Source organism: Sitophilus oryzae, unplaced genomic scaffold (assembly GCF_002938485.1).
Source record: "Sitophilus oryzae breed Bouriz unplaced genomic scaffold, Soryzae_2.0 scaffold_1007_pilon_pilon, whole genome shotgun sequence".
Classification (NCBI taxonomy): domain Eukaryota; kingdom Metazoa; phylum Arthropoda; class Insecta; order Coleoptera; family Curculionidae; genus Sitophilus; species Sitophilus oryzae.
Window position 1 is genome coordinate 319504 of NW_022145624.1, and position 17266 is coordinate 336769.

At 33.0% G+C, this 17266-nt stretch overlaps 2 protein-coding genes across 5 annotated transcripts in view; both read right to left on the reverse strand.

Annotated features, from left to right (window-relative positions):
• Window positions 1-17266, reverse strand: part of LOC115891350 (tachykinin-like peptides receptor 99D) — a 181843-nt gene that overhangs the window by 61204 nt on the left and 103373 nt on the right. The window lies entirely within an intron of this gene.
• On the reverse strand, window positions 386-16064 carry LOC115890192. The gene is made up of 2 exons (XM_030910384.1): window positions 15961-16064; window positions 386-908 (listed from the first exon to the last, which is right to left on the reverse strand). Exons 1-2 carry the CDS (start codon window positions 16062-16064, stop codon window positions 386-388), a joined length of 627 nt encoding a protein of 208 aa, XP_030766244.1.

Sequence of the window (17266 nt, forward strand, 5' to 3'; positions counted from 1 at the left end):
ATTCCAGATTGCATTGATATATGTTTTACTTACATTTGCCTCAACCAAGATTTCAAATAATTTCTTCAAAGGCACCGTGTCATAGGCTTTCTCTAAATCTATAAACACCAGACGCGTGTCCAAATTTCGAGCTCTCCTTTTTTCAATTATTTGTTGTAACACAAATATGTTGTCTGTACAAGAACGCCCAGCGCGGAAACCACCTTGTTCTTCTATTTCTTCAAAGCTCTCTTCTACTCTCCCTTTTAATATCCTGCCATACAACCTTCTTATTGAGCTTGTCAAACTAATGCCTCTGTAGTTGCTACATCTTTTTTGTCTCCTTTCTTAAAGATAGAGCTGATGTACGCCAGGTTCCAGTCTTCAGGAATGTTTTCGTTTTTTATCAGGCATCTAAGATATCAGCTAGTATTTCCAATAATATATCGGGTCCCTGCTTTATTAGCTCAATTAAAAAGTTTCCCGGCCCCGCAGCTTTTCCATTTTTTGAGTTCTTCAATGCTTTCTTTATCTCGTTTACACTTATTTCATTTACATCTATATCTTTTGCGTTTTTCAAATCTGGCACTTCTAGTTTGAATTCTGTCCTGTTTTTTGTCAGTAACTGTTTGTAATGGTCTTCCCACTTTTCCATGCTTATAAGTTCTAGTTTACTATTTTGCTTTTCGTCTCTTCTAAGGTTCCTTATTGTCTTCCACGCTTCTGACACTCTTGTACCTCCCATATATCTTTCCACTCTCTCACATTTGGTTTCCCATATTTTGTTTTTGCTTTTAGATACTTCGCGTTTAACTATTCTATTTAATCTTGCATATTCTTCTCTGTCGTGGTCGCTGTGGGTACTGAGCCATTTCTGGTAGGATCGCTTTTTTTCTTCTATAAGTTTTATTAAGTTTTCAGACCAAAAACTAAAAATTATTTTTACATTTAAAAAAATGCGTATCAGTCCCTTAAATATGATTAAGTCATTCACCCGGTATATTAATTTTTACAAAATCTTTCGTGAAACTTTTTTTCTGACTCAAAATAGTCAAAGACTAATTATTTTTTTGGTAAAATGCTCTTTAATATTTGACACTCCCACTTTATTAACTGTATAAATTTAATTTTAAGGACCACTCCCGGAGCTGAAATGAATTTTGTCAAGCTCACTGTATAATTATGACCGTAAATAAGATAAGTTGGCTGCGAGGCGTACGTGTATGAGCTGGCAGCCACTTTATTACCTCAATAAAAAGAGGAAAAGTGCCACGAGAGCCGCAATGCATTACACGAAATGTTCTCTATATAAGTATGTCCCGTTTTAGAATTTTATAATGCCTCGAAACAGACACTTTCCGTAATACTTGAAATTTTAAAAAAGGCTGAATAATAAATCAATTTTGACAGTACAATTTGATATAGTTTTAAGGAACATTTATCTTATGCCTTCGTGTATAGCCTTAATTTATCTACAGGGTGGTCTGAACTGTATTCCGGAAACTTCGGCAGCATATTCTTCAGAAAAAATACTGAATTTCAGTTTACCAACTAGCGAATGTACGAAGAGAATTTTATGATCGCCTGGGTTATTGTCTAGCAGTCGATGGAGGAATATTTGAACATCTTCTTAAATCCTAACGTTCTAACAATTTAATAGTACCTAAATTAACAAGTTATTGAATATTGTAATAATACTATAATTAACCGTGTAATTGATTACTTTATTTTACTTTAATTCATATTAATTTGTATTTATAAATACATCTTTAAGATTTCCGATGTAGGAATGAGTTTTCAATAATAATAAAGCACTAAATAGGTAAATTTCTGAAATGACAACTTCATTTGACAGTTATCTTTTAACTTGACTGGTGCTCATAAGTAAATACAGGGCCATAAGAAAGGAGAAATATTTAAAAAGAAATCGGGCGATAACTCGTAAACGAGCTAATCAAAAATATCTAAAGTTCTTCTTTTGAATGTGGGTTTTAGTGCTCTTCAATAAACCTAAATAGAATTATTCTCTAAAATAATTAGGGAAGCCAATAATTGACCCCATTAAAATTTACATGGGATTTCCTATGGCCCGCTCGACGATGCAACACCCGGTATGCTGCCATATTATCAAGAAATTATGTTTTTTAACTAGAAACTAAAAAAAAATCCAAACACTCTGTAAATAGTAATTATATTTATGAGATATAGCAACTTCATAAAAATGTCTTTCTCATCAGGACAAATCTCATAAAAATTTCATCGAGGTAGCATCTCTCGTCAGCAAACGGGTCAGACATTTACAAATTGACTGACATTTATTTTATTTTGGGGTCCCGAAAGATGGACACGGAATAAGGGAAAATAACGGCAAAAAGAAAAACGGATAAACTAAAGGAAATAAGGAGAAATTGTCGCAAATTGATGATACAGAGAAAGGAATAATTTTTTTCGGTCCTTTTTTTTATTTTTTCTCCTGAATTAATGGGATTATATTGATGAAAAAGGTTTTTTATTATTATTACCGTGTCCCACCCAATTTTAATGGGGTATTTGCCCATAAATTTCAACTAAGTAACCTAATTTCTAATTCGTTAAGTTATTTTATTACTTTATTAATATTCATGAAGGTTGCAAGCCCTTTCAGAGATTTCTTCTTATATAAAATCTTTAAAATTTGTCACCAAGATCATTCTGTTTTTTTTTATAAAATTAAATAATTTTTTTTCCTGAGTAATATATTTTACTTTTCATTAAAGTTGTATTTTTTTAAATTGAACACCCTGTAGATTATTACATTTTTAGTTTTTATGATTAAAATAAAGGTAAATTTAATAAGGTTTATCGTACTATATCGACAATATTAGTATTTGTACTCTTTGAAAATTTGTTACATTTTTAAAAATAGTCTAAAATGTCAAAATTCCATGGGTATCTATACTAATATATAAAATCCTGAAGTGACTGACATACTGATTAATCACGATCCTGCTCAAACCACTCAACGTAAGAAGCTCAATTTTGGCATACATGTTGATTCTAGGGTGTAGAGGTTCGATAAGAAGGGATTTTTCCAAATTCCAGTTCCAAGGGGGTGAAACCACCCCTCAAATATTATAATATTTTGTATTTAAAAAACGGTCAAGTTTCCGAAAAAACGCTTAAACACGTATATTTTATTTTGTTTTTTTACATATGTTAAGATTTTTTAAAAATGTATACAGGGTGTTTCGAAAAATCTGGTCATTGATTAATCACGATCCTGCTTAAAGAGCTTGACGTAAAAAGCTGATTTTTGGAAAACGGATTTTCGAAAGTCAAATACCAACGCGGTGAAACTACCCCTCAAATATTACCAAGTTTTCTATATTCTTGCTTTGCTTTATCATCACCATTACAAATGATTAATTCGACGCGAACGAAGTCGCGGATACACGCTAGTATATTAATCAATTAGGTCTAAATTACAAGAAGATGAATTTTCTACGAAAACTTGAAGAGATAGATAAAAAATGGTATAATACAATTTGATAGACAATTAAATTGTGCATCTCATTCGCGTAAAATATATAGGGTGTTCCGTTTAAATTAAACAAGTTATTGGCGTTTAAAGCTAGTAATGAATTAATATAAATTTTTAGACACTCTGTATAGACAAGGTAGTATTATATTTATTATTGCAACACAAAATTTAGTAAATAGAAAAACTTCAGTATACGCCTAGAGAAATGAAGTATTAAAATTGTTATTGCATTTTCACAAAATCGTAAATATTTCAAAAACGGTAAGATTAAAGTGCGGTAAACCTTAATCAAATTTACCATTATTTTTGGCGTAGAAACTAAAAATGTACATATACAGGGTGTTCCATTTAAAAAAATAAAACTTTGATATTTTTTTTCGTTATTTGGGACACTCTATACCTTTTGAAAATAATTTAAATCGTAGCTTTAGTAGTCCTCCAACGATCCTATTACTCAATTTTTGAAAATCCTATCATTTGGCTACAATACTCCAAATTAAAAATATAATCAGTCATCCATGTTTATTTTAAAAGCTTTTCTGGATTATGTTTAACATCCAATTATCGACAAATACGCAACGCGTAGCGGAATTATGCTCAAATTGTGTTTGCAACTTGACAATGTTATTCAATTAAGAGGTTAATATATGCAAAATTACATTGTCAATCGGTTGTGTACAAAGCTAAATTGTTTATAATCCGATTCCAACATACGATTTTCCACGAAAATACCTGAAAACAGAGAATAATAATTAAATAAGTCGAAAGTTAAATAAATATCAATAGCGCCGATTTCAAAATATTGAAATTTTTTACTTATTTGTTCGAAAGTTATTGTTTTAAATTATTCACAATAGTGTTTTTCCGATTTTTTTTAATTTTAATTTTTATTAAATTACTTAAAATACTATATTTATTTAAAGAATTTCTATGTACAGGGTGGTGGTCAAATTAGACGCTTTTAAAGGGAAACACCCAACATTTCTCGTTTTTGAACAAGTACTTCTAATTCTTGTCTAGATTAAACGAGCAATATAAAAATAAGAATACTTATTCTTCCGCAAAGATAAAGATCTATAGGCACTAAGTCCGGCGGCCTCGACGGCCAACGGCTGTAATATTGGTTAGCTATTCAATTATTCTCGAAATTAGTTGCAAAAATTTGCTGATAACTTCGTTGTTCTGAGGCGGTGTCTCGTCTTGCTGGAAAAATATGTTTTCTTGTTCCATTAGGGGCAGATCATCAAGAAATGGTCCAAAGCCTGCGAACTTTTAAAAATTCTGTATTTCGAAGGGGACTATAACAAATATCAAGTGTGCTATATTTTTGGAAAGGTAATTTTAAGTTCTTTTTACTTAATTAAAAATATACAGGATGTCCCGAATAAAAAATCAATTTTTCTGTTGATAACTCCTAAATTATTTATTTTAAAAAATGTATACTTAAAGCATTAAATTCTACGTAAAAAGGTGCTTTGGAAATGTATTTACAAAAATACAAAATTTTCCATAGCAAAAAAGTTACAGCGATTTGTTAAAAATGCACATTTTTGAAAAACACTCCGTAACTCAAAAACTGTAACAAATATCTATGTGCGTTGGGTGTGGTGGTGAAAAAATAGATGTAGAAAAAACAATAAATACTCCTACTACATATTTTAACAATTTTTATTGTGTAAAACTGCCAGAAACTTTAATATTGTCGTCTTTTTGGATAAATTCCTTCAGCCGTTGTATACAATCGACGAAATTTGACTGTAAAATCCTTTATATTGAAGGAAATCTTTCCATTCTGGCAACACTGCTCCCATCCTATCAAGGACCTGCAGAAGATGGTGCAGGACAAAGATATAGAAGAGGGACATAGTATGGCTTCTTAAAGCTCCGCGCGCACTGAATAGGTATCGGCGAGAGCGAGCGACACGTAATTTTCAGTTTACGTTGAAATAAATGTAAGCCCGCGCACCGCATTAGATCGGTGCGCTCGGTACGTTTCGAGCTATCGGCGGTACTCGCGCCATCAGGCGAAATCAGAGAATGCATGGGATGGGGCGAATAGTCTACGCCGAGCGACTGTTTTTAGTGGAGCGGTTTTACATTAAACATGTCCGATGAATTATTAATCGAAAGTGTACGAGACCATATCATACTTAATATGCGGTTTTTTATAAAAATTTCTTACAAGCACGTAACCTATATTGTTTACTACACTTATTCAATAACTGAATTAGAAAACCTTCCGATTAAACCCATTTATTTCTCATCTCGTTTTGATTATCTCACATTATTTTGAAAATCGAATTTAAATATCGCCAAAAAAACTTATCATATTATTTAATTTTTGGTTTGTTTTGACGTTAGTAATAACAGCTGATAAATAGTCATCCTATGTTACTATGTTGATCGCTCCGTAAAAGGTACAAATAGAGAAAATAATATTTATATTTGAATAAAATATTTGTACATATATCTACCGTATGATAGAAAAAAATGGCGTCCAGTTGGATGGGAAATGACGATTGATGACATTTCCTATATAAATTTACATATAAAATGGCACCGACCTTCATTTCATGGTCATCGCTGATGCCGTTCCTTTTCGATAATACGGTACTATAAAAACTATTTATATTTTTCTTTTTTCAATTTTCTTTGACTTTTTATTATATTTTAAGTTTTTAAATCTTGGTTTTAAGTCAGTAGTGAATAAAACGAAACTTGTGTTTACATTTTGTTTAATGATTGACGTTTCGACTAATTTTAATTCGGTCTTCTTTAGAATCTATAATATACAATACAATTTTATCACTAACAATGTGTTTAATATATAATTTTTTCTTACCACAAACGTAGAAAATTATTTATACGTAGGTATATTATAGATTCTGAAGAAGACCGAATTAAAATTGGTCGAAACGTCAATCATTAAACAAAATGTAAACACAAGTTTCGTTTTATTTACTATGACTTAAAACAAAGATTTTAAAAACTTAAAATAAAAGCTATATATAAATGTTTGTAATGACACTTATTTAGATTAAAAAACTAAAAATAGAAGTTTTATTTGACTATTTATCATGTCTAGCTTTGTTTTTAAAGAACAAATTAAACCCTTTTGAGTTATACCAAATTTGTTTCACTAATTTTATGTGATTTGTTAAGATCTAAATATATTAATGTGTGTTTGGTTAAGATCTAAATAATATCAATTTCCATCATAAAGCATAAAATATAAAAAGTTGCATAAAAATATAAATAGTAATAATACTTTATAATTTTTTGAAATGCCGAATGAATTTGACTAAATTTGAATAAACTTCTCCTCGTCTATGCTCAAATTTATGCTGGTGACGTACTCTCGACCGTCGATCGTGCGACTCCAGTGCGCGGCTACCTTCGACTTTCCGACCGGTCCGGTCGTGCCGCTCGCTCTCGCTGATACCTATTCAGTGCGCGCGGAGCTTAATATTGACGAAATAAACTTATTTTATCGAAAATATCCAATTTTAGAGTAACTATTCCAATATACAGGACATTTTATCTGTGTCAAATCTACCTCGCACAGCCTACTTGAAAAAAAACCTTTAGGGCAAGGATCTGGGGATCTAAAGAAATGGGGTGTGAAGAGATAGTCCTTGAGGAATAGCATTTCAATCGCTGGAAGATACGATATTGTGATATATCTTTCGTGTATCTCCAGTTTATATTTATAAACCTTTTTTTTATTTATTCCTTATATAGGCTTGACTTTATGAATAAATCTTTCTCTGAATATAAATCAGGCGTCTTGAATGAATCTTTTCGCATAAATAAGAATATTTTCTGAATATTATTAAGTTTAAAATGTTTTTTTTTATTAAATTTTTTATCTACGTATATTATACAGGGTGGCGTACTTCATTCGCCTCGGTTGATTATACGATTTTTTTATGGGTATATGTGGGAAGGCAATGTGCATAATTTGAAATTATTTTGAAATGTACAGGGTGGATCAAATTCGACGCCTTTAAATGGAAACACCCTTTTCTATAGGAGATAGACGAAAACTAATATAGGTGTCTGGAGCTCAATTTTCATCAAAAACATGATGGTGTAAACCGCATATCAATATCTGTTACCGTTTCCGAGTTACGGGGTGTTTTTCAAAAATGTGCATTTTTAACAAATCTCTGTAACTTTTTTGCTATGGAAAATTTTGTATTTCTATGAAAACATTTCCGAAGCACCTTTTTACGTAGAATTTAATGGTTTAAGTATAATTTTTTTAAAATTAATAATTTAAGAGTTATCAACAGAAAAATTGATTTTTTATTTGGGGCACCCTCTATATTTTTAATTAACTGAGAAGAATTTAAAATTACCTTTCCAAAAATATAGCACACTTGATATTATGTTATAATCCCCTTCGAAATACCGAATTTTTAAAAGTTTGCCACTTTTAACTAGTAGGCTTTGGACCCCTTATTGATGATATGCCCTTAATGGAACTCGAAAACATATTTTTCCAGCAAGACGACGCACCGCCTCAGAACGCTGTTATCAGCAAATTTTTGCAGCCAATTTCAAGAATAATTGAATAGCTAACCAAGATCTCAGCCGCTGGCCGTCGAGGCCGCCTGATTTAGTGCCCATGGATCTAATCCTATGGATATATTCGCGGAAGAATAAAGGTACCTTATTCTTCCGTATAATCTAGACAAGAATTAGAAATACTTAGCAGTTATGAGAGGGTATCTTTCACCCCTACTGAGTTAATGAATTCCGCGAGAAATGTTCAAAAATGGCCCCGTCTGTCCATAACAGAAGACGGTTGATATGTCAAACACCTGTAGCAAAATCTCATGTCTTAGTTTGCTATTTATTTTTATTGTTATCAGATATAGTTTAAATGTGTTGATGTTGGTTAAATATATTTTAAATCGTTATAAAATTCTCTCATAGAAAATATTATTTTCGTTTTAATTGATGCTCACAGCTAGATTTTTTTTGCATTACAGCCGGTGCCATTCAAAGCCTACTTATTTAAAGCGGGCGAATTTTTATATACTCTATATCTCGAAGAGGAATCGAGCAAAATATCAAGTGTGTTATATTTTTGGAAAGGTAATTTTAAATTATTTTCAGTAAATTAAAAATATACTGTGTGTCCCATATAAAAAATCAAATTTTCTGTACATAATTCTTAAATTATTCATTTTAAAAAAATTATACTTAAACCATTAAATTCTACGTAAGAAGGTGCTTTGGAAATATTTTCATAAAAATACAAAATTTACCATAGCAAAAAAGTTACAGCGATTTGTTAAAAACACCCCGTAACTCCGAAACGGTAACAGATATCGATATGCGGTTTTTACCATCATGTTTTTGACAAAAATTGAGCTCCAGACACCGATATTAGTTTTTGTCTATCTCCTATAGAAAAGGGTGTTTCCATTTAAAAGCGTCGAATTTCACCCATCCTGTACAGGGTATGTCTGAACTAAGATCCACACCAAAGTTATATTTTTCTTATGGAACACCCGGTATTTTATTTCATATTTCGATTCTTGAACACAAAATAAGGCATTTATTATAAGGGTTAAATATGTTTACAAGTTTTGGTTTTTGAGGTATTTAAAGATATTTAAATATACATGGCTTAATAAAAAAGATTGATAACAAGAATTAATTCTTGTGCCGAATTTTAAGCCAGAGAAATAAACAACAAATCTAGAGAACAGCTACATCCTTTAGTAAAAGAAATAAAAGTTATTCATTTAGCATTTCTATTGATATTCCCCCATATTGCATATTTCAAATAACATAAATTTATATGAATAAAATTCGTATTATATTTTTCCACGTAATATAAACCTGATTTGATTATACCAACGGCTCACAGAAATTTTACGTGTGTCGAAATATTCCTCTCTATCATACATACCTCTCTCTATTGTTTCATTATTTACGATCCTTTTGGTTTATACTACTCATAGATAGGTTGAGACATAAAATGAAACGTAAATTTATTTTTATTCGGTGTCCATAAAATATTTAGTTACTTATACGGGCAGATGAAAGAAGAAAATATGAATAAAATATTACCAATAGAGAAAAATGGAAATTTTAAACATGATTTTAATTTGATTTCTTATTGAAATGTATAATTTGCAAGATATTCTGCATTAGTTGAAGACAATTCTGAGTCACCCTGTAACTATGTACTCAGTACTCACGACCGAGAAAAATGAAAGATTTTTCTTTAATTTACAATACAGGGTGGTCCGAACTGTATTCCGGAAACTTCGGCAGCATATTCTGCAGATAAAAATAAGTAAAAAAGTTCGTATAAATGTCTGTCCTAAAATGCTTAGTTTCGGAGATACAGGGTGTAGACATTTTATTTTTATTTCGATTTTTTCGACATGAGAAATTTGATTTTGATGTCAGTAAGACTCCTAATTGTAGAGGGCACCATAGTTTTTGCGTAAAAAGAGTCTCTTGGTAAAAAATCGGTACGAGGAATGGTTCTCGAGATATTTGGAATCGAAATTATCACTACCTGTCATCATTGACATAAATTAAACATGTAACATGTTGACTAAATAGTTATTACAATGAAATCATAAATTTGAAATATTTTTGTGCCAAAAATTCAACAGAAGTTTCTGTTGGAAAAATTTATGATTAATTTAAAAAAATAAAAATTTGCCTAATTTATGATATTAGCCAAATAACTATCTACTCAACGTGTTTATTTTTTTATCAATATGTATTCTAAATATCGTGAGAATGATTGCTCTTAGCAGAGAATCTATACTTTAAATATGCATTTTTTAACATGATAAGGCTTTTTTATAAAAAATAACATCTCCTAATCTTCTGAAACGCACCCTAAACGCAAAGAAAACTTTAAAATCGACTTTGAGATAAGCAGATGGCGTACTAAACCTCGAACTTTATTCACAAATAGTCTCTGAAAGAGAGAAACAAACAAAAATGCTCGAACTTGGGGAGATATCGCCATCGAGACACAGAGAATGGTATCGAGGGGGTCCCATTGTGATCCCCAACATTTGTATCCCATCCCCTTTTGTTTGTACCGACGTCTGGGGAATCAAACTGCGAAAATCTCTTTGATTATTCCCTTTTAAGAATGTTTTACAGAAAAAAAAATCATCGATACTTGATACTGAGCAGTGTTATAGTACGTTTGGCATTGCATTTTTGGCTTCCTTTCTAATCACTTTACATAATACTAAGATATTAAGATACGAGGCATGTTTTTTAAGTAAGTACCGTTCTGCGATTCCGCCGCCGCAGCGCTACGGTCGGCGTTCCGCGCATGCGCGCTGGTTACCTGCATCTCTTGTCTATGCACAGACGCCAGTACAGTCTGATTCTTCATTGTATACGTTGTTTATTGAGTGTTTAAGATGCCTCCGACAATCGTGAGCCCCGCCGATTGTGAAGTACGGGCTGTCATACGATTTCTTAGTGCTAAAGGCGTAAAACCGATCGATATTCATCGTGAGATCTGTGAAGTTTACGGACAAACCATTATGAGTGATGGAATGGTAAGGAAAAGGGTGAGAGCATTTAAAGATGGCCGCACAAATGTGCATGATGAAGAACGGAGTGGGCGTCCTTCGGTCGTTAATGAAGATTCGGTGCAGAAAGTGGACAAAGAGGTGAAAGAAAACAGACGCTTTACAATTTCATCATTGTGCGACTACTTTCCTCAATGTTCTCGTAGTGTTTTGTATCGCATTGTGACCGAGAACTTGAATTACCGGAAATTGTGTTCACGTTGGGTTCCGAAAATGTTGACGGATTTGCACAAAACCCAACGTTTAGGCAGTGCATTGACTTTCCTTGAGCAGTACTACAATGAAGGTGAAGATTTTTTAGGCAAAATTGTTACTGGTGACGAAACATGGGTGGCCTACGTCACACCAGAATCGAAACAACAGTCCATGGAATGGCGACATTCATCATCACCCAAAAGAGTGAAGTTTAAGCAAACAATTTCTGCCCGGAAAATCATGTGCACAGTTTTTTGGGACAGAAAAGGAGTATTGCTAGTGGAGTTTTTGCCTCGCAATGAGACAATCAATGCAGCATCTTATTGTGAGACATTGAACAATCTGCGCCGTGCAATCCAAAACAAAAGATGTGGCAAGTTGAGTAAGGGTATTGTTTTGCTGCATGACAATGCCCGTCCACATGTGGCTAATCGGACCAAAGATCTCATCAAATCTTTTAATTGGGAAACTCTAGATCATCCTCCATACAGCCCTGATCTGGCGCCCAGTGACTACCATTTATTCCTGCACTTGAAATAACACCTTGGCGGTCAGCGTCTTCAAGACGATAACGAAGTCAAAAGAGTTGTGATACAGTGGTTAACCAGTCAGGCGGCAGAATTTTATGAGGAGGGTATTGAAAAACTGGTGCCACGTTATGACAAGTGCCTCAATATTCACGGAAATTATGTAGAAAAGTAGATTAAGGTACAGGCTTTCATGTAAAAATAAAATTATTGCGATATCTTTGCACGTTTTTTTTAAATTCCAAAACGGTACTTACTTAAAAAACATGCCTCGTATTATTGGCTACCTTCCATCTTAATAACAAGCTGGCGAATACTGAAATAAGCGTCCAGTTTGGTAACACCACTCTGCGTAATAACAAATATCCAAAATATCTGGGGATTACTCTAGACCGTACACTCTCATTTCGAAAACACCTAGAAAATGTTGCTGGGAAAATCAGAACACGAAACAACATTATACAAAAACTTTGTGGTACTTCTTGGGGTGCAAAAGCAACAATACTTCGGATCTCCGCCCTTGGTCTGGTATTCAGTGTGGCAGAGTATTGTGCACCCGTGTGGTTGAACAGCCACCACACAAATCTCGTAGACAGACAGCTGAACAACACCATGCGGCTGATTACAGGGACAATCAGATGCACCCCTAGTTACTGGCTTCCAGTCCTGAGTAACATCTTACCTCCAAATCTACGCAGAAACGAGGCTCTTCTTAGAGAATTTGATAAAATAATAGCTACCCCAACGCTACCTGTTCATAAAACACTTCCTGCTTTACAGGTGAATAGACTTAAGTCGAGGAATCCACCTTTGCGAACAGCTGAACAACTAAAAAGCAGTAACTACAACTCTCGAGAACAGTGGCTTCAGTTATGGAGAGAAATGGCCGATGCGCACCTATATTCCTGGTTCAAACATAACTATTGCCAGACACCGGGTACCGATCTAAAGCGGAAAACATGGTCAACTTTGAATAGGATACGCTCTGGCCATGAAGATGTGCGGATTCCTTTATAGGTGGGGAAAAATACCTTCCCAGAATGTGATTGCGGATCCCTCACCAAACCATCCATCACATAACTAGAGAGTACAACCTACGCGCTTATGGTGAAGACTGGAGGGACTTTCTAGAGGCTTCTCCATCAGCTTTGGAATGGATAGGGCATCTAGATGTTAATATATAGTGTTCGTAAATACGTTTTTTATGTTGTCTTTTTATATTATACTTGTTTTTTTTTATATTTACATTGTAATGTTTTCATTTACATTGTAGTTTATTTTATGTCTATGTTTAAGTGTCTGGTTTTCTTGCATGTATATGAGCCATACGATAAATAAATAAATAAATTAAGATATTATTAACTAATTAATGTTGTGATAGTTTCAGAGATATTAATAAATAAATTAAAAAAAAAAATGTTCGCCTTTTAAAAAAAATATTAAAAATACAAGAAATGTCCTGAAATCAAAACTATATTAGATATTTACTATAGTTGGTCTGGACTTACTTTGTTAAAAATATCGTAATATTAAACTATACAGGGTGCTTTGCTAAACTTCTGTCCTCTGTCTAAACTCCCACTATCACTGTGTAACCCCATGTTGCGCCACAGTTAATACCCCAAAAAGACCTTAAACCATGCAAATATTGCTTTCAGAAAGCTTTTTTTTTTCTATGATTCTACTGTCGTTGATAAATTTCCGGGAAAATACGGATGGAAAAGCTATTTTTTATATTTCCCGGACACGATTTCTGGGGATGCTCGACGACTTTGACAAAAAACAAATGGGAGGTTTTATGGAGGCAATTTGAGGAAACGATATGTCAGAAATGGATTTCAAAGAGAAGAAATATAAAAAAATGTGTTTTGTATAGAAAATTTATTGTTAGATTTCTTTCAGAAATAATAAAAGTGCTTTGTTAAGTTAAAAGAACCCTAAAATAATAAGTTATTAAATCTCAAGGGGTTTTCTTCAAGATTTCTCATTAGTAATGCGGTAATCTCATGCAGGACAGAATGAAGCTTTGAGAAAAATTTTAAAAACAACAACAACGTAATGATTTATATCGCGTTTTATTAGGTGTAAATAACCGTTCAAAACGTTTAATAAAAACAACGATTGATCCCGCTGTTCCCGTGGGACGAGACAGCAACAAAACAGGGAGGAAGACTCTCGGAAAATAGGAAAATAACCGACAACATGTGGGAAATTACGTTCGCCTGTTAATTTGGACTGGTGCGGCTTCAGCAGGAAATCATTTTGCAATGGCACGTATTATATATATAGTATAACTTCGGCAGCATATTCTACAGATAAAAATAAGTAAAAAAGTTCGTATAAATGTATGTCCTAAAATGCTTAGTTTCGGAGATACAGGGTGTAGAAGTTTCATTTTTATTTCGATTTTTTCATAAATTATTTGTGAAGTAACGTCAATATTTGGATGAAAATTGGTATCTGGGGGTTTTTTGTCAAGAGAAATTGGATTTTGATGTCAATATGACTCCTATTTGTAGGGGGCGCCACCTATATGGGTCTTAACTGTTTTGAAAAGTAATAACTTTTTGTGCTGACCTGTATAAAACTACTTAGTAAAAAAATATACAATTACGTGACTTTCTATGTAAAAAATGTCTCTTGATAAAAATGGCTACGAGCAACCGTTCTCAAGATATTTAAAATGGAAATAGTCAAGAAAATAAACACTTTGAGTAGATAGTTATTTGAGTGAAATAATAAATTTGAGAAATTTTTATTTTTTTTAAATTAATCATAAATTTTTCTTCGAATAAATGATGATAAGACAGTTTCTTTTGAACTTTTTTACGAACTTCTTTACTTATTTTTATCTGCAGAATATGTATGTTATATTTCCGGAATACAGTTCGAACCACCCTGTATAATTTTAAATGTATTTGTTCGTAGATGGATAGATGGCGCTAGCAAAGCCATCTCACCACCTGGCGATGTCTAATTGATCGGAAAACGGTTTAACAGCCTGTAACAAGATTACTAGCCTTAAAATGGATGAATTTTCTGGAAGTAGAGGAATTTCCTCTACGGGGAAAACTTGTGGAACGAACAACTGTTTCCTTTAATCGAGTTTCTCACCTGAGAAAAGAAAAATTCCTTCTTAAAGAGTCGTTCATTCTATTTAGCTTCGGCCGAAGCAATTGGTTTAAATAATTAAAGCCAGGTAGAAACGGAAGGGTTAATAATATAGTTTCCTTTATTTCTATTTTTTTCGATTAAATTTTTTAAATTACTTTTCTAAATTAGTTTTTCTAGTTGTATAGAAAATTTATGCCGAGGAAATTCTTGACACTTTTCAACACAATTTTCTTAAAGCTCTTAAATAGTATACGTATTTATTTGTCAAGGTTTTTGGTTTTCTGCTACTATACGGAAAAGATAATTATGTAATAATTAAAAAAAATATTAAATTTTTTTAAAGAGCAAATTACTACTGTATTAAGTAATAATAAATAAAAAGTCAAGCTTTATTCTGAACTTCTATCGAATCTTGGCTATGAAACGATCTTCGTTTCATAGCCATCGCTGACGCCGTTTTTATTCGATCATACGGTATTAATTCGCTAAGAAATAAACCACATTAGGTCAAGCTAACTTCAAATAAAACTACTCGTATACAGAATATATTCTATATAAATGCTATTTTTCTTTCTGGTTGAAATTTAACTAGTTGAAGAGATCGAAATACCTCAATCTCCCCTACCTTGAGCCATCGATTGAAATACTCGACCTTCCCCAAACACACACGAGACCTTCAAAGAACGAACTAGAGATGTAGGGAAAGTTTGAAGATTCAGAAGTATCGATATCGACACAAAATATCCAGTGGTGGTTCTCAAAATTTTAGCAAAAAATATATTTTTTTTGGAAATTTTCAAATTAAAATAACTCCGTTATTTTAGACTCATTTGTAAAACGATAAAGAGAAAATATGTTTCTTTTATCGAGATCTACCACCCTTTAAAATACTTGCACTTATTTCTGGGACACCCCATCTATTATTAATAGAATTTATTCACTGAATTCAAAGCTTAAACCCTGTTTCTTAGAAACCGTTTTTCAACTGATGCCCTCGCTAAATAATTACTAACAACATTAAGACACCACTAACCAAGTTTCTCTGAGAGACCCTTTCACCAAGGCCGTGTTCTTCGAAGGTTTGAAAGGAGAAAAAGGGGGTCTGAGGGTCAAAGAAAACTCATTAGGGCTTCTCATCGTGGCCCCCTTTCCTGTTGATCGGGCCCCAAAGCTGGCCAGCGACTAAACTTCATATTTCACCCCATCAATTTCGATACGGGCACGCTTTTAGCTAAACTTTTCATTCATAATGCATCCATCGGTCTCGCTTTTAGTCCTTTCAAAAGTTTCGGTATGTACGGGGTTGCCAAGTTGATGTAAATTTACAGAGAATCGCTATTTTGAGCTTTGAATCACGCTAATGAGTTTTTTTTTGTAAATAGAAAAATATTGAAAATTTTTCGTTTTACTTCATATTTTTCTGAAAAATATAAAGTCCGGTAATAGTGCGTCGGGTATCCTAGAATAAGTGTGTATTAGGATGTATTTCAGGAAAATATTTTAGCTTCTATAGAGTTATACACTGCTGGCAAAGGAATATTAGCAATAGGAGGTTTTCAATGCGATAAAAAAAGATGGTAAGGCTGCAAAATACACTGCAGTGCAACAGAGACGGATAAAGTGTCTTTTCCATAGCATTGTATAGGGGAAGTGATCATAGAAGTGATACGACGAGAGAGCCCCTGCGAGAGGGGGCGCCGGGCGGGTCTTTAAGACGCTTGTGTGGGGGCTACCGCCTACTAATAGAACAGAATCGAAAAAATAGAAACAGGACGGACAGTGTTGCCATTCAATTAAATCGAAATTATGTTGGCTTGTCAAAATCCTAAATCTTCTAATCCCATTATCTTGCCTACTTAATGAAATATTAAATAAAGTACGAAACAATTTTAAGAATGTTTTCTCTAGGCACATAACTTCTTTCTAAAACGAAAAGTAACATGCAAAACTTTGAAATTATTTCTAAAATAGCAAGTGCAATTCTATGAAATGGCAATACTGTACGATCTTCCTAGCAGTCGCCCCGACACAGTCGGTCGGCGGCGGCGCTTGACAAAGCCGCGGCTGTGACAAAGGAATTAGGCCGAAAATTTTTTTATAAGGAGTAGCCGAACAGGGTTGCCGGGTTTGTTAGATTATAATTCCATACGAGAACAAAATTTTCCACGGTAGATCTTCAACATAAATTAAAAGTACAGAAACGAAATAAAATATAATATTTAACTCCAAAATTAGCATTCCTATGTGTCGTAATAATAGATCACTCAAATAAAATACAAATATAATAAATATAACAAGAATTAGAAATAGCTAGGTATATTATTTGATATTAAAAAAAA